Source organism: Aulonocara stuartgranti (assembly GCF_965226115.1).
Source record: "Aulonocara stuartgranti genome assembly, chromosome: 23".
NCBI classification, from domain to species: Eukaryota; Metazoa; Chordata; class Actinopteri; order Cichliformes; family Cichlidae; genus Aulonocara; species Aulonocara stuartgranti.
Window position 1 is genome coordinate 12,086,118 of NC_138958.1, and position 21,735 is coordinate 12,107,852.

The following is a 21,735-nucleotide window of genomic DNA, read 5'->3' on the forward strand; positions in this document are numbered from 1 at the left end:
CCCTGTTTGTCCATTCAGATTCTAATCTAATGTCAAATACTGCTTTATTCAAATATTCAATAATTTGCAAATAAGAAGCCCCGTGAGCCGAGACAAACAAACTTCAGAAAAGTCAATGTATGATCTAATCCTCTTAGGCTGAGGCACTGTGGATGTAAATGCCAACCTTTGCAAGTCAGAGAGGAATTTCACTATTGATGTAAAGCCAGACAGGCAAAGACTGACTTGATTCTTAGTGTGGCAACATTTTGATGTCACAAAATAACAACACTGGATGAACTGTCCAGCTTTAAAGTTTCAATCATATGTGCCGTGTTGCACAAAAAGACACATCCACAGATGTTTACATCACCATTACGGCTTCTACACTCCCCTTATTTTGACAGGGACTCTGGCTTAGTGTGTTCAAAAAATGTTTGATACATAAGATAAATTTCAGTGTTTGAATAGCTTTAATATTCTACTTTATGACATTCATCCTCATGTAGGGTTCTTCTCCTGCAGCCTGAAGGTCAGTGGCAGCCCTTACACAGCCTGCCAGCTCAATAAAGAAAGCACACTACTTTAAATTTATCAGTTATTTTTGTCATATAGCAGCACATAAAGAGAACCAGGGAGCTTTTATTGTTCAGTTTACTTGTCTGTTATAGATTTCACAAAAAGTGCTAATGTCAAGGAATGCTACGGCCACCACACTAGTAGTTTAAAAAGCTGTAACCAGCACCAAATGCCAAAAAACAGCATATAACACAATCCACTGAACAGATGCATTACAAACACTAACAGTGTTTGATGAGTGCAGTTTTCCTGTGCAGTCCTCAATCACACACTGCCTCTCTAAACTGGCATTCAGTTGTCAAACCCCTAAGACCCCCTGATCTGCATACACTCCCTTAAATACCCTCCCACTTCTCCCCAGTTAATCAGTGCCCCCTCCTCTCAATCTCTCACTGCCTCCTTCCCTTTCCTCCGCTTCCTTCATCCCTGACCTCCCGTGGTTCCCCTCTTTCTGCAGCCGAGGTTACGGATTACACTGTGTGATAAGCTTCCTATTTCTTGAAACTATTTAGGATTGCTGAGATTATCTGGCCTCATTTCCTTGGGAGTTGGCTTTGGAAAGCCTGATTTTAGTCTCTTAATGCAAAAGATTTTGCATCGCGACAGCTTTGACTAATTAGCATCTAACACCGGGTGGTATTTTAGCAAGGGCTCACTTTTAGCAACATCCGCACACACACACCCTCTGCACACACACATGCACGCAGAGCTGACAACACACTTTTTAATGAGCTGATTCCAAACACTTTATTTTTGTTATTCTAAAACATTCTGAATATAAACTCAAGAAGGGCCACAGCTTTAAGACATTCATTTTATTGAATCATCAAATGCCCTAAAATCACTTTGTTCTTACTCATTAACAAGCATATAAACATAATGTAATATTGCCAGAGGGCATTTCAGTTTTAACATCACCTAATGATATAATCATTAGATTAAAAAAATTCTCTTTTAAGTAATAGTGTTTCAGGGCCAAACTGTTAGTATAGTATACCTCAACAGTACAAACAATTCAATCTCAGGGTACAGAGGCATTTAGGCCCAGGTGGAGCCCAATTTGTGGCTGCATGCTGGACCAAGGCCAGTAGAGTCTGGGTGCCAAGCATTGAAGAGGAAGTGCAGAGGCCTGAGGACAGCACCAGCAGGTTGTTCTGTGGGGACGGACAATGGCGGGGTGGTAGGGCGAGCTCAGGGAGGAAAGTGGGAGCTGTCCTGGCACCCTGCGTACCCTCCGTCTTGCCCTTCGGCAGTGGTAGTCTCCATTGGAAAAGTCCTGATAGTTCGATGGGTGGATCGCCCAGAAGTGGCCTTTACCGTTGTCGCTCCGGCCCGCTTTGATGAAACAGTCGTTTAGGGACAAATTGTGACGCACGCTGTTCCTCCAGTTTTTGTCCTGCGAACAAGAAAACAAATATGTCAGGTCAAAATTAAAGCAGGGGTCAAACAATGTGTCCCCATTGGAAAATTAACATAAGGGGCTGCTAAGTATCACTGATCCGCTTCAGGATGTCACCTTGTCCTGTTGTTGGCAGCATGAGCTGTGGCGTGTCAAGACCGTATATGATCTGAGTAAGTCACAACACCCTGAGTTACCTTTTTAGCACGTCAAACCAGTGATCAACTTTAATCCACTAGGCTTCACCCAATCTGTTGTAGCACCTGGTAAAGGCAGAGGCAGTTTGCAACCTAGCAACAGGATTACTTTATTTGTGATTTCGCCAACAACAAGATCATCTAGTGTCCCTGTGAGCACCTAATTGCCTAACCACTCAGACAGATTACCAGCGCCAAGTAGGTCGCTTTATTTGCGAAAATGGCAGCCACTTTAGTTTTCAGAGACTGAATTAAACACATTTGGGGAACGATGTTTTTCTGTTTTCCTGTTTTAACAACATCAGCAAACATCTGCTTGGAAATTCTGCTTCGAATTATCGCCCAGTTTCACTTTGAGTTCCTGTACGGTATATCTATCGCTATGTGCTACATACATAGAAAACCACTAGACATGAACATACCTTACTCTTGAAGTATGGGTAATGGTCCATGATCCACTGGTAGATGTCACACAGAAGCAGTTTCTTCTGCTCAGACGCCAGGATCGCTTTGGAGATGAGTGCAATGTATGACTGGTTGGGTTTGTCCGCAGACTTCTCTGTACCGCAGCTCGCAGACGTGGTGGTAGTGGTGGTGGTCACTTCCTCCTCCCCCTCCTCTTTTTGGTCTTCATCCCCCTCATCTTCTTTGGCTTTCCTTTTTTCAGCATCTACCTCTGACCTCTGTAGACCCTTGTCTTGGATCTCACAGCGAATCCCCACCTCTTCGAGTTTAGGATTCTGACGACCTGGCATGTCGTTCGTTATCTGCTCTGCAGCACGACTTGCTGTTGCATCGTCTTTAGAAGCTTTGGCTCCTTTATTAAAGAGCAGGTAGTCAATTGTGAAGCTCAGTCCCAGTCTGTCTCTGCTTCCGTTGCGGCTGCTTCTTTCCTCCATTGTCATTTCTGAATTAAAATATCTCAAGCTCATGGCAGAGGTTTTATTGATTTCAAGCTGACTATTGAACAGGTGTCAGGTCATGAATAAAAAATATCGCTCCCAAACGTCTTCTCAAAACTGTGTATCTAAGTTGCACAGCATGTCTATTGTTCTTTAAAATTAGGAGCCTTCATAAAGCCAGCGTCTCGCTGCCACTAAATTCTTTCACCGAAGACTTACTGTTGACAAGATCACAGATAAAGATGAGCCTCTCAACTGTTGTTAACCTTGATGCGCTCACGAGTGACCCAGTCTCAACCTGTGGAAATGACGTCAGTCGCCAAGACTAAATGCGGACGCTTCGTTTGCCAAGAAATATTCGGTAAATCTTTTCGATTCTTTGATAACCCTGTCAATCCAAACCTATCACTTGGTATCCGTCAGCCTTTTGCTCCCGAATCAAAGAGTTGTGCTTCAAAGATGTGAAGGTGACTCTATTTATATGACTGTGATTTTATCCCTCACAGAAAGGGGCAAAGGAGGCACAGGGGAGGTCCAAGTGGGGGGTCTCAATTGAGGCGGATTATTTTTATTAACCTAAGCAAATCTTTGTAATTACGGGAGATTAAACACTCAAGATTTAGTAAGACATGGTGTGCAAAGGATGGATGTTAGGTGGATGTAGAATCAAAGGCCTTTTAGATGCCAGAGTTATCCTGTTAAAGTCGTTTTGTCCAGGATACTGTCCAAAGAATTACTTCAATTACCATCGAGGAGTAATTAATGGGTCAACTTCAGCATGTTGGAGATAAGTCACGTCTTTATTTGCAAAGACCATTAATGTCTCTTGCAGCCATCGACGGCGACGAGGTTACAGAAAAGTGAGCGTATGAATGACAAATTAGAAAGGTTCACTTCCCGTTCTTGATATAAACTCTTTTAATATTGGATCGTTCAACATCTTTATTTAATTTGTTACCAAATACCTTTTATTACTTCAATTATTAGATAGTGGAAAAATTATTTTTTAACATGTAACAATAAATTACTGCATATATACATGATTATTTTTAGTTCAGCTAACATAATTATATATTTTGTTTAAAATCTGTCTTAAAGATAAAAACTGTCTGTGGTTACTATTAAACCGTATTATATTGTGTTCTGTAACTGTGCAGGATATTTTACTGGCTAATATAGTTTATTTTTTCTGTATGCAAATAATTATTTCCTTTGACTTGAAAATTTGTTATTTCATTAAGTCGTTCATTTCTACATTTGATTAAGATTTATCTTTTAATGAAGGTTTTGTTTCAGATCCTTATGGAATAAAAATCTCCTTTAAATCAATTTTGACATGTTGTTTGAACATTTCTAAACCTTTCTCTGTAAGTATGTTGTAATGTCAACAAAAAGGAGATTTGGCTGAATCAGATTCAGCCAAATAAATATCAGATTTATTTATGTTACAATGTACATCATGCTTCAAACTGCTGAAATTAACATTTTTGGCAATGTTAATTGATTTCATAGTTACAGAAAGGTATTGTTTGTGTGTTTTTGATCAGTGGAAAATTTCTTCAAGCAACACCACATTATGTGCATACTCTCTGCCTGCTTCTTCTAGTGCTTAACTGAAACTGTATCAGACTTACAGTCTATGGTAGGCTATACAGTCACCAGCCACTCTGTTAGGCACACCAGTAATGTGACATGATTGCATGACACAGTGCTACAGATTTGCCAGTAAAACTTTATGGGTGTATTTCCCCTCTAATAAACATATATTTCAACATAGTTTATTTTAAATTACAATATAATTATATTTACATACAAATACTTAAAGGTAGGTGCACTAGAATAAGGGGGTTTGGATGGAGAAACATTTTTCGTTTTTCCACAAAATTAACATGAAATTCCACCCTACTTAAAATGCAGTACCCCTAATTCTTTTACTTGTTGATAAATTTAAATAAAATGTTGTCATTTTAAATAAAACACATTGAAATTCCTTTTAATTACAGGGGAGTTACACCTTTAGTTGCAGATAGTATTATAAAGTGTTACCGATTTTCAGCTGCACATCCATTATGTGAATCTTCATTTTACCATATCCCAAAAATGCTCTGCTGGACTGAGATCTGGTGACTGTGGGCGCTGTTTGAATACTCCCGTGTTCAACAAAGTCATCTGAGATCATTTGAACTTTGTGATGTCATGCATTGTCCTGCTGGAAGACATTGCAGTACACTGTGGTCATAAAAAGGATGGACGTGGTCAGCAAGAAACACTCACAAAACCTGTGGTGTTTAAACAATACTCAGTTGCTACTAAGGACCCCAAAATGTGCCAAGTAAATAGCCCCCATACCATGACACCAATAACAGCAGTCTGAACCAATGATACAAAGCAGGGTGGATCCATGCTTTCATTGTTCACCCCAGTTCTGACACTTGCATCCAAACGTAGCAGAAATTGAGACTGTCATTTTGTCCAGTTTTTCTGAGATCACTCAAACTTTAGTCTCATTTTCTTAGCTGACAGAAGGGTCAACATGTGTGTTCAGAGATGCTCTTCTGCCTCGGTTGTAACGAGTGGTTAACTGAGTTTCTTTAGCTTGCTTGTAAGTTCCAAACAGTCTGGCCAGAACCCCTTCTCACTGGATATTTTCTCCTTTTCAAGGAAAATAACAGTAGATCAACAGTTTCTGAAATACTCAATCCAACACATCAGATACTGAAACCCATATCGTGGAGATAGTCATCTAAATTACCTTTCTACACCATTCTGGTGCTCAGAATTTCAACAGCTCATCTTTACCACGTCTATGTGATATTTGCATTAACAGGCATTTGAACAAGAGTACCTAAAAAAGTTTATTTGAATCAGTGTGTGACAGTTATTCAACCTAAATGTTTTTTTATTCTGAATATCTCTGGGATCTTACACAAATAAAAGTGTATTTTCAGCAGAGAATGGATAACGATGTAACTGTTTTAACATTAAGTATAATTAACCCACCCTGTTCTCGTAGCATTTACAGCTTTAGCCTGTAGGCATCAGCAGTATGGTGATCTGCTTTGTTCTTTCAGTTTAACAGAGGGGATGCACTTAATCACAGTCAGGTCAAATCATGGACCATATTGCCCTCTTCTGTTTAAGTAATGGAACAAGACACGCATGCACAACATTAAAACACCACTCTATGCAACCTTTCAAGCTATCATTGTAATTAGTTTTATTAAATTATTTTCAGCCTCATACTACGTTTTTGTAGTCACTGCAGTGACTACAAAAACGTGAAGAGTTAGAATTCTAAAAATAACAGCCTTTACTGTGTAAAACATGAAGCTGAGATTATGGGTTTTGTTTTGAGGGGGAGGTGCACTAAACAGAGAATGAATGCATGAATGACTGAAGTAAGGGAATCTCAGATTTCCCATTTAGGTTTTATTTGTAATTTAAATTAATATAATCTTTTTTTTGTAAGTCAGCACAGAAGCAGAGCAATCTGTTCTTTTTGAAATACAGCACTGCCTTATTGACGTTTCCCATCCAAAACGGAGCCACAACAAAACACGCCATGTTATTACATGATACTGCAATTCCCTCAATTGATTTTGGTTTTTCCATGAGGCTATTCTTTGCCCACATGTGAAGAGTTTTGGAAAAGCAGGGCTGGATCATCAATCGGAGCAGATATTTCCCTCAGCAAACATATTTCCATTTTGCTGATGTCTCAACACAACCTGGCATTTGTGATTCAGAGTAGGTATTGCAGGACTATACCTACAGTCTAAGTGTGTTTTTATTAATAAGTCGTTTTAATTTAATTATGAACATGCCTCAGACAAAGCATTAACGCCACATCTCACGGCTGGTCGACTAACCTGAAATGGAATTTTTTGCTCGGACGGGAATTGAAGGGACCATGCGACCCAATCCGTTTGACAGCCCATGCTTTCCCGTCACGCTGAATTTAAACTATCTTTAAGACACGAGTTCAGAATATCGCAAAACTATAAAATTGAAACAGCCTCAATATTAAAATACTTTGACACGTGGTGTTATTAATCGACACAGAGGCCTATTTTGGAAGGGAGACCTGCCTCTTAGTGTTTTTTAAAAGTTGTGCTGTAACTTTAAAACAACGTGGTCCCGCCTATTTTCAGTGAATCGCTTCGGATGCTGGCAAAAGTCGCGCTGTGATTGGCTGGAGATGACTGTCTATCGAAGCAGGGTCATTGTTCCATTGGTGCAAGACTGGCCGTCGTCTCTGACTCTCGCGGTACTGCTGCACGAAGATGGCGGCCGAACTGGTGGAAGCGATGGCAAGTAGAGCTTGGTTGGCTTTGATTTGATAGGAGACGTGCGCGGGATTGTGGGCTGAAAGTCACCCCAGTTGTGGGGAAACTGTGGGTTTTGTGCGAATATTATTAAAGGGTATTTACTCTTACAAATGTGGTGTATTTCAAGCACGACGAAACGAACTAGCCTATGGTGCTAAGGTAGCTAGCCTGCCTGGAAATGTTAACCAGGCAAGTGCGTTGGTTCACCTAGCATCACGCTGGCTCTGGAGGAAGACACCGAAAATGAATGATGAGACCATATAAGCGTGTGGTTGTTTTTGGTCTAGCCTGCTTTCTGGCATGTTACCGTTTGACGTTATTTGGCTTACAGGAATATCTGTTTGTAGTTCACCGGTTAGTTTATTGAACTGTGCACCTGTCAAAATATCTAGCAGTCGTGATCGAATGCCGAGTGTGAGAAGCTAGCCCGGCGATAGCGCAGGCTACACTAGCAACGTTCAAGTGAGGTTGAGCAGTCTGTAACGCAGCTGTATTTGAAGCTCAGCGGTTCAGTCGGATCCATCCATAAAGTCCTGTTTTGTTTTGTTTTTAAATATAGACATGAATTAGTTCTCCACTTATGTCTATTTCGGCCATGTCAGACAAAGCTGAGGCTTGTCTGGCGGCTAAACAACAACATCCCGTGTTTTGCCCCTAGAGCCCAGTTCGTGTGCTCTCTGCTTCATCATAAGTAAATAATAATTTTCTTTAAAAAAAAAAACGACCTCACATAGGATGATACGACCACATACGGTATTCATATAATCGATTCCATATGCTATGCAAGTATTGTATATAGGCTGCAGAAAATTGGCGCATATTATGTCGAGAATGAGAGATTTTGCGTTTACTTTGCAGTTCAATGTGCGTCTGCACCTCTTATGTTTTTACTAAATAAACATCCTCGCCTGCTACGGTGTGTCTTCAGCTTACATTTTTCGGATTGGTGTACAAATGAGGTTGTTAAGCCATAAACAACAAATTAAAATTATATTAAACAGTTAATGGAGCCATAAACATGCAGAATTTGCAAAGCTGTATTTGTCTTACATTTGTTGTGGACTGTAAACAGATTGTATGTATATGTTTCATGTAGGTAAGAACTATTGCACTATTTTCACATTTCTAGGCCACTAACAAGAAATAGTGGTTTTTAGGCACCTATTTCATTGTAACTGAACCTGCCAGACTATTCCTTTAGCTTTCTGTGTGTTAAATGACAGATAGTGTGGATGGAATTAGTGCGTTTCCAAGTTCTATTCATACTTTTAAGCCACCTTTGGAAGTTTATGGTTCTAAAGCCTAATTAACACTACCACAATTAGTGTGATCACTTGAATCATGGCCAAGCCATTGTTCTTAGAGTTGGAAGTGAACTTCTTAATATAGCCAGCTAATTACAACACACTTTAAATCCTCTATAGGATTAAAGTGACCAAGGACAGATGCTAATTTTAGCAAGTACCAAGCAGTTTGGTGAACAACTCTGTTCTGCATATAAGTTACCTGTAATTAACTCTGTGCATCTTCCAAGTGTTAAAAAGAAGTGTGTAGGTGTGTTTACGCAGGACTTTGGACACGATATTAAATTATTTCATTCATTTACTTAATAGATTTACTTGAGTAAAATGAAAGAATATAAACAACATGTATCTTCCTCTCTTGGACAAATGTGAAAATGGTAATTGGCATTGTATAAACTCCTTCATTTGAGACTTGAAAAAAAGTCTGAACTTGGAAATTAACTTTGTCACTTCAGCCTTTCCAGAAATCTAATTGTTTTTGTGATCCTGTTATATTTTTTTTTATTTTTTTGGTCTTGTTTTCTCACTAGAATATGGTCAAAAGTTTCCGGGTCTCAGACCTGCAGACGCTGCTGGCCTCAATGGGTCGCAGTAAAAGTGGGCTGAAGCAAGACCTGGTGGGGCGTGCGTTGAGGCTAGTGCAGACCGAATACAGCCCAGAGCTGCTGAAGAACGTCCGGCAGCTCTACGAGTCACGTTTCCCTAAAACATCTGGATGGCTGGCTGCACGACGTCCGGAAAGTGTCCCAGTTAACTACTCATCCCTCAGCTCTTCCCCTACTGCCACCTCTCAGGGCGCAGACTACCTCAACGGCATTTCCAAACCGATCACCACACCTGCAGCAGAGGTGAAGCTAGTGCCACTGCCCTTCTACCAAACTTTAGAGACACTGCTACTACCAACAGAGCTAAGTGAGTGTGGACTATTTGTTAGGCTTTTTGTGTTTTTGGAAATTGTTGCATTTTTACTCGACGTTGAGAATTTGCACTGTTCTCTTTTTACAATGGATTTTGTCTCCATCTGCTTACAGTTGCCCAGAACAGTGAGAAACTCCAGGACAGTCAGTGCATCTTTGAGTTAACACCCAGCCAAGCAGACCAGATTCGAAATGCAAGGTAAAAAAGTCACACTGTCTGTTAAAACTGCACTTTAGGTTAACCCCAGGTTAATATAAAAATATCTCTGTGAAGCTCATTTTAATTCGTGACCTATTATTTTCTTAGTGAACTTCGTCCAGGAATCCGATCAATCCAAGTGGTTCTTAGGTAAGTTCCCAGTAAAAACATTCGGGGGGGGGGGTGATTTTTTTGGTAGTGACTGTGTCATAAAAATATCATAATTCAAACCAACGAGGACAAATTGCTTCTTTGTATATACAGTGTTTGTGTTTAGTCTCTTACAATAGAAGACCTCACTCATTTATTCCTCTGTTACTGCTCTCTGTTGCAGAATCTGTTACACAGACTCCATTGGTGTTCAGGAGGACCAGTATCCTCCCAACATAGCTGTCAAAGTTAATCAGTCCTACTGTCATGTGCCGGTGAGTTGATTAACTCTGAAATGTCCCACACCTTCATAATACAGACATGACTAAAGCTGGGCTTGTTTTCCTGTTTTGAAGTGTGTTCTCAATTATAGCTCATAGCATCGTTTTCAGATACACTCAGGGTGTCAGTCACAGATGTTTTACCAGGTCAGTGATAAAATGTCATAATATGACAATGATGGATAATATAACCTAATGTAAGTGTGTCTTGAACAACATAGGGGAAAAATAAGATTTGGGTAAAGATGATGTTGGCTTATCTGAAGACCTCAGGAAACAAAACTTTAGGAGGAAGCTCTCCAGCTGGCTGATACTATGTGGCTTAAGGTGTGCCACAAGAAATCAAACTGGCAGGGTAGCACCTAGATGACAGGTTAGGAGGGTGTGACTATGACCTCCCGAGGATTCAAATTTGGCCATAAATGTCTAAATTTGGGCTCCTGGCCTAATCCTGCCATTCTGTCTAGTACACAGATATTTTAATCTCTGACTGTTTGTACATACTGTGAATTGTTGAAAAGCTCCATTGTGCTTTAGATAACGTGAGTTCTAAATGTCTCAAGAAATTTTAAGACGTTTAAATTCCCTTGCCTCGTAATCACACTTTTAACCTTTAATTTGAACCTTCTTTTTTTTTCTTTTTTTAAGCTGCTAGCCTGATAATTCTGATAATTAAGTCATTTTCAAGCGGAATTGACATCTGTTACAAATTTCAGTCTCTTAAATATCAGATTTCATTTTTGATATTGTAAATTAGCGTTGGGTTAAAGTCTGAAAAATTTAACACAGTATTTCATTGCCATTTCCAATAATGATATTTATGATCGATGTAGAAAACTATAGTGAATGATGTTTTATGATCGTACCTTGCAAGCAGCAGCATTTATTTAAATGGGCTTTTCTACTCTACTGGAGCACTCAAAGTGCTTTATATAACATGCCTCTTTCAACCATCCACACACATGTCTATACGTACATGCATAATTTATAATATATATATTACCCTATTATAGGCCTGAATGAAAAGCACTTTGTATTCATACATGCTCACATTTGGGTGGATGCATTTGAGCACTTTGGGGTTCGGTATCTTGCCCAACAATACTTTGGCATTTGCAGAGATCAAACCACCAACCTTCCACTTAGTAGATGACCTGCTCTACCTCCTGAGCCACAGACACCCAGTGCAAACAAAATAAAGGGAAAATTCCATCCTTTTCCAAAGATCTGCGGTCATTCATGAAAGCACCTAATACATGATTGATTGCTACAAGATGCCAGCATCATTGTAGTGCAATAATAATGTTGGATGTACAGTAATAATAATATAATAATAATAATAATGAAAGTAAGTACAGAAGAGAAAAAGTATGCATAAAGATTGTTTAAGTTACTCCCTTTTTATTGAATTGTAATCACAGGCTGTCATGTGGCTCTCACTCAAGGCATGTCGGGGCTTGTCTTGTTGTGCTAGCAGTAGAAGTGAACACGTGGCTTTGATATCATGATTTAACTTGTTTGTTTTGTTTTTTATTTGTACTGGTATTATCTCAAATGATATATGTCACAGCCCTATTGTAAACTGAATATTTTGATTGAAGGTAAATCAACAATTAAAAATATGACCTTCAGCTCATATTGCAGGTTGGCTGTGCATGGTAAAGGAAACAATCCTCATTTGTGCTAAAAGTAGCGAGAACAAGGTGTCTGTTTTGAAATTATGAAAAGATATTTGAGATGAAGTATTACATAATTAACTGTTGCAGTCTTATTTATTTTCAAATTGTGTGTGTTTTACAGGGATATTATCCTTCCAATAAGCCTGGTGTTGAACCTCGTCGTCCTTGTCGTCCTATAAACATCACTCCGTGGTTGCACCTCTCCAATGTCACCAACAGAGTCACCATCACCTGGGGAAACTTTGGAAAGGTCAGTTGAATCCTGTCTTTTGCAGCCGTAGCTCTCAGGGTTGTCATTAGCACAGATATTTTTTATTTATGTTTTTTTTAATTCTGATAATCTGTCCAGCTCCTCTTGGAAGGTTCTGTAATTCATCGAGGCATGCTGATACTTGTAGATCTTTGAGTGTTTGGCCTCACTCGACTGCATGTGTAATACACCTTTGTAATCACGGTTGCCACCACACTGAGTATTTTGAGAGAGTATGTGTGTAGACAGAAGGACTTTTGGTTAGGTTTGTTATCACATTTTGTACAAACAAGAAGGTTTGTGCAAATCTTGAGCAACTTCATTTTAGTCACAGCTTGATCACACGTGATGAAACGGCTCAATTTAAAAGTGTCGTGTACTTGAGGTAATGCACATTCCACACATTTTGTCTGCAGTTGCCATGTATAAATAATAAATTCACTGCTCAGCATGTAGAGTCTGTAAAAGTCTAAAATTTGCTTGGCCTAACAAGTTTCAGAAGAGGTCTGTGTGATATAATCCATAACTGGTAGGCGATATAGCCTCAAAATATCACTGTATTTAAAGAAAACTAATAATGATATTAGTGGCATTACACACACACACACACACACACACACACACACACACACACACACACACACAGTTTTATTGGCCGGAACATTTCTAAGTGTAAGTACAAAAATGGCATTTCCCATCCTGCTTTTGTAGTGAACTTTTGTCACTGATGACACTTCTTCTAATTAAAGTTTGATACAGTGATATAACATTAGTCAAATGTAAGCGCAAGAATAGCGTAGGGACTGTTGTCTCTAATCCCCTATTTAAAAATGTAAACACTATATTTGAAAAAAGCTTCACACTTTAATTTAACAATAACTGTAATAATTAACTATATAACTCGTCAGTGCTGCCCAGTATTGTCACATAATAAAACCGAAAATAATAATGGATTGTTATTATTTTCTCTCTCTAGCGAGTCTCATATATATATTTTTACGTGGATTAAATGGTGAATATTTCATCACTCGCCTGTGAATTGTAACCACAATCAAACATGGGGAACATTCTTTATACAAAATAATTTTATGTGCTGCTTGTCCAAGTTGCAGATTCACTGATGTCTCATAATCGTTAGAGAGGTTACCTTGTACTAGTTTGATGGTTCTGTTTCAAAATTTTGAGTGAATTCTTACAATAACATCGTGTTTAAATTCCACTGTCAGTTCCCGATTCTCTGTGGATAAATTCTTGTTACATTTTATTAAAAATCTGTTGATCTGTGTTTGCAGCGTTACTCTGTGGCGGTGTATTTAGTGAGGGTCTTCACCGCAGCAGACCTCTTCAGCCAGCTTAAACTCTGCTCAGTTGAGAGTGCAGAACGCTGCCGTGAGCGCAGTAAGTGATGCTTTTACACTCACCAAAATATTTTTGCTTGCAGCTTTCACATTCAGAGTAAGATGAAAGGTACACGAAGTCACTTCAGTGCAGAATGTAGGAGTCAATAACTGAACATTTTGTTTCTGGTATGACTGGATTTTGCACAGATGTGTGTCAAGGATCAGTTCGAGGTTGTTCTTCCAGTGTACACATTTTCTTTTTTAGTCCTGCCACATGTCTTTGATATTTGCACATTGTAAAGTAATGACATCAGACTAATAATAGCAAGCACTTGGAGTTTCAACACTAAATTTTGAGTTTTAACATAATAAAATAATTGTTGATGGCTAAAACCTGTGTAGGTCTAAGTTTTTGGAACATTGATTAGGATTCAGTAGAAACTGTAATCTTTAAGTGGAATCGTTATCAGTAAAAACGGTTTATATCCATTCTCGCTGTGTAGTTAATTTTAAATAATGTAGAATAATGTCTGGTACAGAATGTAATAACCGTGTACTTACATTTATCTACAGTACAAGACAAACTACGCTTCGACCCAGAGAGCGAGATTGCGACCACAGGACTCAGAGTGTCTCTCATCTGTCCAGTGAGTACATCCTGAACACAAATGGGGGGGCTTTAAAACACAAAGCAACTCAAATATGCATTATGATTTCTGCTCAGTCGGAGCAGAAAAGCAGGACAATCTACAGCGTAGAGGGAATATCTTCACTACATTAATCAAATATTCAGTTTAAACATTACATCCATTCAACCTTGGAGTGAAATCAAAGCTATGTTTATACTGCTGTTCTACAGTGAATATCCGTTTGTAGAAAGCTCATTGTGTCCATGCACATTTATTTAATACATTATTCAATAATAAGGTTTTGGGGTGTAAATGGCTTTGTGACAAATAATTGAGCAGTGTAATAGGCTGACTCTCTAGCGAGTCTCATCCTGTGGCCATACTCTGACTCCACCATCTTGGATTGCAGCTCTCAACGGCAGCCTTTGTGCTGCTCAGCAGCTTCTGTGAGCTTGACAGAGCAGCACATGAACCAGTTTTCCAGTTGTTATAGTGTCTGTTCGCAGTCCAGAAACTTGCAGCACACCTCCAGGATAGGATTGCCATTACCAGCTGCAGTCCAGCACAGTGTAGTGGGAATCCTGTCTGTGAGACAAGATCCTCTCTGAGGAAGCAGCTGACTCATAATAAGTAATGTCACACTGATGACCTGGCCAGCCTGAAAACACTACAGGAAGAACAAGGCCAAGCTGGATATCAGCGACAAACTTTGACTATAAGAGCAAGGTCTTTGTCAAATAGTAAAGTGATTTCAGATTGCTCCTTAAACTCATAAAACACTGCCAAAGTTATTCACCAGATATACCTGTGGGAGTGTGTAATAGATGGGGCCAGCTCGCCCACTAATGTCTGTGGGTGGGGAAACTCTGTGACCATTTGGAAGGAAACTTGTTTCCAGGACATCGATTGGCAAATACAGAGAGAAATGTTGTTTTAGTGCAGTGCGTGCTGTCGGAAAATATTGTTTCACAGTCCCGTGGCTCTGTTGTCATGCTGTGTCTAAAAGCCCCTCAATTTATTTAGCTATTAGAAAACTCCCAAAATGTTTTAAAAAGCATGATATCAACCGATATCACATCTGTTCCTTTTTTCTCGCTTCCAGCTGGTGAAGATGCGGCTTGGGGTACCATGTCGAGTGTTAACTTGTGCCCACCTTCAGTGTTTCGATGCAGTCTTTTTCCTTCAGATGAATGAAAAGAAGCCCACATGGACTTGCCCAGTCTGTGACAAGCCCGCTCCATTTGAGCTCCTCACTATTGATGGGTAAGGAGATGAGAGCATGCTTTGACTTGTCCCGCCCCTGCAGTTTTGTCAGTAAATTCTTAAAGTTTGTATTGTGTAATTTTGAGTACCTGTATGTGATGCCAGTTTGAGGAACATCATTGAAGCTGCAGAGATGTTTTAGGGATTCTTGATACAAGCTCAACCATGCACCAACATGTACTGCTTTCTTTTTTTTCTTTTTATTTGGTCTGGTATGAAAACTCATTGTGTTTCAAAATTTGTCATTCTCCACCTGCTGTTCATTTATGTTACAGAAGCGACACTTGTGCGTTTCATTTACCAGCACAACAGATAATTCTTAATACGAAAAGTATGTTAAAAAAAAAAGCAATTTACAGTTTTGTTTTTGGAAGTTGTCAGCAGCTCTCACAAACACATCTTATTGTAGCAAAGACTGAAAGCTTTGTGCAACATATATTTACATTCCTTAAACTAAGTTTGCTTGAAAGACCCTTTTTTACCTGACCCAGGTTTGATATTTGAAAGTGTAATCATGAAGTATTGTTTTCCTAAATGGCCTTTCATTCATGAAAGAGATTAAAGTATATGTTGTCTTTTTCTTCATCGGAACTTCAGTATCTTGACATATATATGTTGTAATGGCATTAATGGTATAATATAATAATGGTATTATTATTTCATTTCTAATTGTGCGTTTGAGTGAGAACTGAGCTATTAGTTTGATTTTCCCGTGTATAAACTTATTTTGTGACGTCTCTCTAATGGCCGGTGTGCATTTCAGGCTGTTATCTGAGATTCTAAAAGAAACGAGTGAGGACATTGAGGAGATAGAGTACTTAACAGACGGCTCCTGGCGACCCATCAGAGATGAGAAGGAGAGGGAGCGGGAAAGAGAACGCAGTAACACACCTGACTACCCAGTTGTTGATATATGTAAGTTTTCAGCCCTGTCACATCCCCTTGTCTGTAGTTGTTTTGGGGGGGTTTTGCACTGTGTGTGTGTTTGTGTGTGCTGAAGGTAATGAGAGTAAAATCTTCTTCCTTACCTTAAAATTGTATTCCTCTCTCTAGGCATTCCCGAAGCAAATGGCCATTCACCAGCCCACAGCAGCACTAGTCTGACGGCCAAGTCTGGAAGCAGTTCTGTGGGGATGCCAGGAGTCACGGGAGCACCTGCTGTGGCACCGGGTGGAGGTGCGGTGGTAGATCTGACTCTTGACTCTTCCTCTGAGGAGGAGGGGGGTGGGGCTGGAGGAGACAGCGAGGACACTGAGGACAGCGCCGACAGTCCTGCCCCAAAGAGGGGCCGATACAACTACGACAAGGACCTGGTCACTGCCTACTGACCCCACCACTCTGTCCCCTCTTAGACTGACACACAGAGACAGAGAGGCAGGGGCCTTAAAACGTGAGGACAGGAACACAGTAATCCACTAGATGCAACAACCCGCCCTTTTGCCCCAGCGTCAGAGCCTTTTAGCAGCTCTGGTTTATATCCAGGCAGGCAGACAAACACGTACTCAAACATGCACTGTCCATGGTTCTTCAGTCTACAGTGATAAGGATTCCTCTTTGTACTGTACACCACTGGAAGCTACTCTTACACTTCTTGATCAATTGTCACCCTACAGTGAACATCTGTACTGTCCTGCCTCTGCTGAAGAGACTGAATGGATTGAGCACCCCACCACAGTCACAACCCTTGCTTCTCTCTTTCCAGACTATTCCCACTCCGACCTCGTCTCTCTTTGTATATGACTTGGAATTCCTGGCTCTTTTAGCCATGGGCGTTCAATGTTTGCGTCTCTGATTTTTGTCACAGTTGTGATGCACAGGCAAGTTGAAAATGGAAGCTCCTCAGTAGTTTTTGGTAGAAGGTGGAAAACAAGTGAAAACATTTGTGGGAGGACACAGCAGAGATATCTGAAGTGTGATGCAAATTTAAACCTTTCCTATTTTGTTCTTTGTTGACAGAATGAATTCAAAGCTTGAAAGGGTTTTTTCAGGAATTTATCATTTTTATTATGAAATGGCAGGACACAATACTGGCTTCAGTGTGTGATTTCCATTTTTATTTTGTCCTTAGATAAAAAGAACCTACCTCAGTCATAAAAACTTGGCAGACTGACCAGAGAGTAGCTTTGAAAGAAGACGGAAGAATTGACGAGTTTTTCTGAATCCAATTTTACACTGGATATAGTGTTTTCCTGCATTTTGTTGTTGTTTGTTTTGGGTTTTTTTTTTTTTTATTCCATTGTTTCATTCAGCTCTGATCCCTCTGTAACAAAAAAAAAATCTTGGTTGAAGGAGAGTTCGAGTATGAATAACCAGGCTAACTGTAGGAGTGAGAGACATTCAAAAACTGGTCAGCAACTGTTTCACTCTGTAAAACATTTCTGCAGTTGTGTCTGTAACAGGATTTCTTAGGATTGGTATCTCAGAATTCCACATGGATCTAGCTCATCAAAATTACTGCGTGGCAGCTATGCCAAAGCAGACATCTTTTAAGAGTTCACTGAGGGGAAATGGTTATGAGGTGCCTTTTTTGTTGAAGTAGTAAAGAGTGAAGCCTATGGTTTTAAGCGCAGCTGAGCTAGCCATTAGATGAGAACCCCAGTCCACGACCGCATGTTTAAATCAATATTTTCCAGTCAAGTGGACAGAACAGGATTTCAGAGTCATCATTTTATCCCACAGTTGTGACCTGCTTTGAAACTATCATATTTATTTAAGACCATGACATTCTCTTAATAGTTTGTGGTAAATCTACATAATACTTGGCATAGTTCTGTATAGACTGGAGCTCATCATTGCTGGTATTTGGTGTGGAGATGTACATTGATCTGTGCTCACGGCTCTGCTGTTGAACGCTGCTTTCTTTGCCACTGAATGAATCCGACCTGGGTCAAAGTGCCATTCGGAGTATTTTGCTGCAGTGGGTTCAACATATCTGACACAACAAAACTTAATGAAGTGTCATCGAGTGCAACCCCAACAAGTTGAAAGTCATTGATTAGGTTACAGATGGTCGTGTCTGGAACAAGTAGCGCGCTTCGACCAGCAGCCCTTCTCTGCCTACTTTCAATGTAGATAAGGTCATATCTATTTGATGCAATAGAATTGGACTTTAATTGCTACATGCTGTAGGCTTACAACTTCCTCTGCACCTGCACTAATATTGTCTATATGTGATGGCTGCTCCTCACACAGGGATCAGTGTTTTCTCTGCATTTACTGCTTGGGATTGGTGGCAGTGTTAACCACAGCTACAACTTCGATTTTTTTTTTCCCCCGTTTTCTTATTCTAGATTTTGATTGTAGATTTTTACCCAATTCTGTGTTGTTAAGCATTTTTATTGAAGCTTGTAGCTAATCTTGCAGATACCCGTCTTGTAGGCCCAGAGGAACACTGGCTCGGATCCTATCCTCCTGTTCTTGGTCAGTGCTGTAACATTATCGGCAGAAGGAGTGGCTTCTTGGAGTAACATTAGAGTTGTTGTATTTACTTCACCTGTCTGCTCCGCTCTGTGCCACCCCCACTGGGGAAGCAGTAAGAGAGACTCTGGGCATGCATTTGGGTTTATCTGCAGGGGGATCATCAGTGTTGGTTTCAGAAGAAGAAGAAAAAAACTTGCTAGAGCTGTTTGCACTTTCATGTGATGCATTCATCGACTTAATAATGCTTTATTTATTTTAAAAGCTCCCATGTAGTGCGTATTAAGGGACCCCCGCCCATTGTGAACATTTGTCATCATTCGTCTTGTCCATACGAATCAGAAAATGTGAAAGTGGACGCGGTCCTATTCCACCGTGACAGGGTTGGAAAGGCGTTCTGCATGTTTTGCTTCCCTTTACTGTCAGCACAGGATTTCTTTTGACTTGCTCAAGTGCACAGAAATGACATATACACATCAATCTGAGGCCTCACTGTTCCAAGTGCATCCTCTGACGTCGTTGATGATTGAAAAAGTAGATGGAGTCAAATGTGGTCTTCCATTTTTCTTCTTTTGACGGCTCACAAAATCAATATACAGAGAAAAATATTTTGGGAATCCGCACAAGACTGATTGATGGCATTTGGCCTCTATCGCATCAGTGTGTCCCTGAAAAGATATTTAAGGTGCTTTGAAGCAAAATATTGTAAAGAACTCTAATAGCCGCCTTTAAGGCATTCTGCATTTGTAATTAACTGCTATACATATGAAAATCACGTTTTTCATTTGTTGCTATGTTAGAGAAGGTCATTATTTGTTTGGCTCTCCTAAACTTCTCATTGCCTTGTGGTTAAAGATGAGAGATGGTGCAGGTAGTTGCTGTGGAACTGAGCCAGGTAATTTTGCAGATTGGGAGCTAGAGAGCGAGCTGAGGGTCTGGTGTTTTTGTAGTGGCATCTCTTCTTGTAATAATGCATAAGGTAGCATGGGCAGAGGCTTACAATCCATGATGTAAATGTTTTGTTTTTGTTTTGTTTTTTGTTTTTTTTTATATATGTTCATATTAAAGACAATAAAATTTAAATAATATTTTATTAAGCCTTGAATTGCCTCCAGTTCCTATAGGCAAGTGGAAAATAAGAAGTTGTAGAGGGCAGCAGCACTGGAAGCTGATGCCACTCACTACTGGGAGGACTGGTTAACATGTGGATTGTCATGTTCTGTACCAAAAGCTCAGATCTGGGGACTCATTTGATGCCTGTTGAGGATAAAACTGTAAAATTTAAAAAAGGAAAAAAAATGATCGTATTCTAACAGCTGTTATTGACGTGTGGAATTAATTAAAAATCAGTTCTTAAAAACAGCAGTCTGCATTTTTTTTTTTTTTTTTTTTTTTATCTTAGATTTTCTGAATTTATTGAGCTGGGCAGCCTTGTGATGGATTGCAAACTTTGAACTGTTCGGCGTGCCTCATTTTCTTAAAAAAGGTACGCTTCAACTCCAGAAGAAGAAAATGTGTTTTGAATAAAATCCATCCCGCCTGAGTATCAGGGAGGATTGTGGGGGTTTTACTGTTTTAAAAATAAAAGATTACCACTGGTAACATCACTGGGATGTCATAGTTACATGAAATATTTTGTAAACTATTTTTGCCATTATTAGGCCGTTGAGTGCTGACAGGAAATGAGAACGATAGCGATCAGTAGCGTACTGGAACAATGTCACACTGCAGTCTAAGTGGGGATTCAGGTTTAGCACAACTGAAACCTTTATATTCATCACAGACAAAAGCAACACGTATTTATCTGTAGTTGTTTCCCATTCTGTCACAAAAACAGTTCCCGGAGTTGTCAGAGTTTTTTTTTGTTTGTTTGTTTTTTTTAATGTAGAAAAAAACAACATTCATTTTTCACATCTGAAGAAAAGACTACACAAATACTTGGTCCTCTTTCTGTATGGCGTCCACAGATTAGAGACAGAAACTTCAACATGAAAACAGCCTCATTTAGTCATTTCTGCTACAAAGGCTTTGATATAATATATGGGGTTTTTTAAGTGAGCGCACCTTTATTCTTAGAAACTTGCACCCCCTTTAGCAGAAATTATGCCAGCATTGCATTTGTCCCCATTCTGACTAAAGCTTTGACGCCTCTTTCAGTTGCAGGATTATTGAAGGTTTTATTGCTTTTCCTTCCCATTTCAAATCCCTCCATTATATCACCGTGATCTTCAAAACTGCATAGCAGGCCATTCTTTTTTTCCCCCCCCTTCCATTTGAGCCATTCCCTGGATTTGTCTGTACGCAGGGGATCATTACTCTGAAAGCTCCACTTCCAATCCAACTTCAGTTTTGGGTCTACTGGCCTCACATGTACTTGAACCATATTTTGAAATGTTGAGGAAATCACAGCTGAAAGAATTCATGAAAGGAATTCATTCCCTAAGGCAGCAACAATGCTCTAAACCAACCCAGCACTGTGCTTTATAACAGCTGCAAGCTTCTTCTCCTGAGGTCACGTGTCTGCCCTCATGTTTCCGTTGCCAACCAGTGCGCTGATTCCTCTGTGGGGAGAACATTACCCCAAAAGACCTGGGCTCGCCTCATGTTTTTAATGTCAAACACTAGTTTAATAATCTAAAAATCTCTTTATTATAGTGGGTTTTAAGGCAAACTGCTGGAAGAGTTATTTAAAGATGCTGTGATGAAATTCTGGTGCTCTGGGCCTCTACTCTGATGGACCAGCCAGTTCTGGACACATTATTGGTCAACTGAAAAAACTTTTAAAAACCTGAATCAAACACAGTCATCCACACCTTTAGACATCTTTAGAGTTTGGCAGGTTTGGTGATTCATGTGGAACTCTGAAATCTATTTGTTAATTGCTGGGCAGCACTTATTTAGTGTAATGGATGTGTCTGTTTT

General features: G+C 39.7%; 2 protein-coding genes across 2 annotated transcripts; one reads left to right on the top strand and one right to left on the bottom strand.

The window, feature by feature from the left end:
• Window positions 1-1,367: 1,367 nt before the first annotated feature.
• Window positions 1,368-3,109, bottom strand: foxq2 (forkhead box Q2). Its single transcript, XM_082524845.1, has 2 exons — window positions 2,577-3,109; window positions 1,368-1,954 (listed from the first exon to the last, which is right to left on the bottom strand). The coding sequence occupies exons 1-2, from the start codon at window positions 3,084-3,086 to the stop codon at window positions 1,580-1,582; spliced, it is 885 nt and encodes a 294-aa protein (XP_082380971.1). The 5' UTR covers window positions 3,087-3,109; the 3' UTR covers window positions 1,368-1,579.
• Window positions 3,110-7,262: 4,153 nt separating this feature from the next.
• On the top strand, window positions 7,263-20,175 carry pias4a (protein inhibitor of activated STAT, 4a). Its single transcript, XM_082524267.1, has 11 exons — window positions 7,263-7,366; window positions 9,219-9,600; window positions 9,720-9,804; window positions 9,913-9,954; window positions 10,139-10,229; window positions 12,036-12,164; window positions 13,457-13,562; window positions 14,078-14,151; window positions 15,236-15,396; window positions 16,160-16,311; window positions 16,450-20,175. The coding sequence occupies exons 1-11, from the start codon at window positions 7,340-7,342 to the stop codon at window positions 16,722-16,724; spliced, it is 1,524 nt and encodes a 507-aa protein (XP_082380393.1). The 5' UTR covers window positions 7,263-7,339; the 3' UTR covers window positions 16,725-20,175.
• The last annotated feature ends 1,560 nt before the right edge of the window (window positions 20,176-21,735 follow it).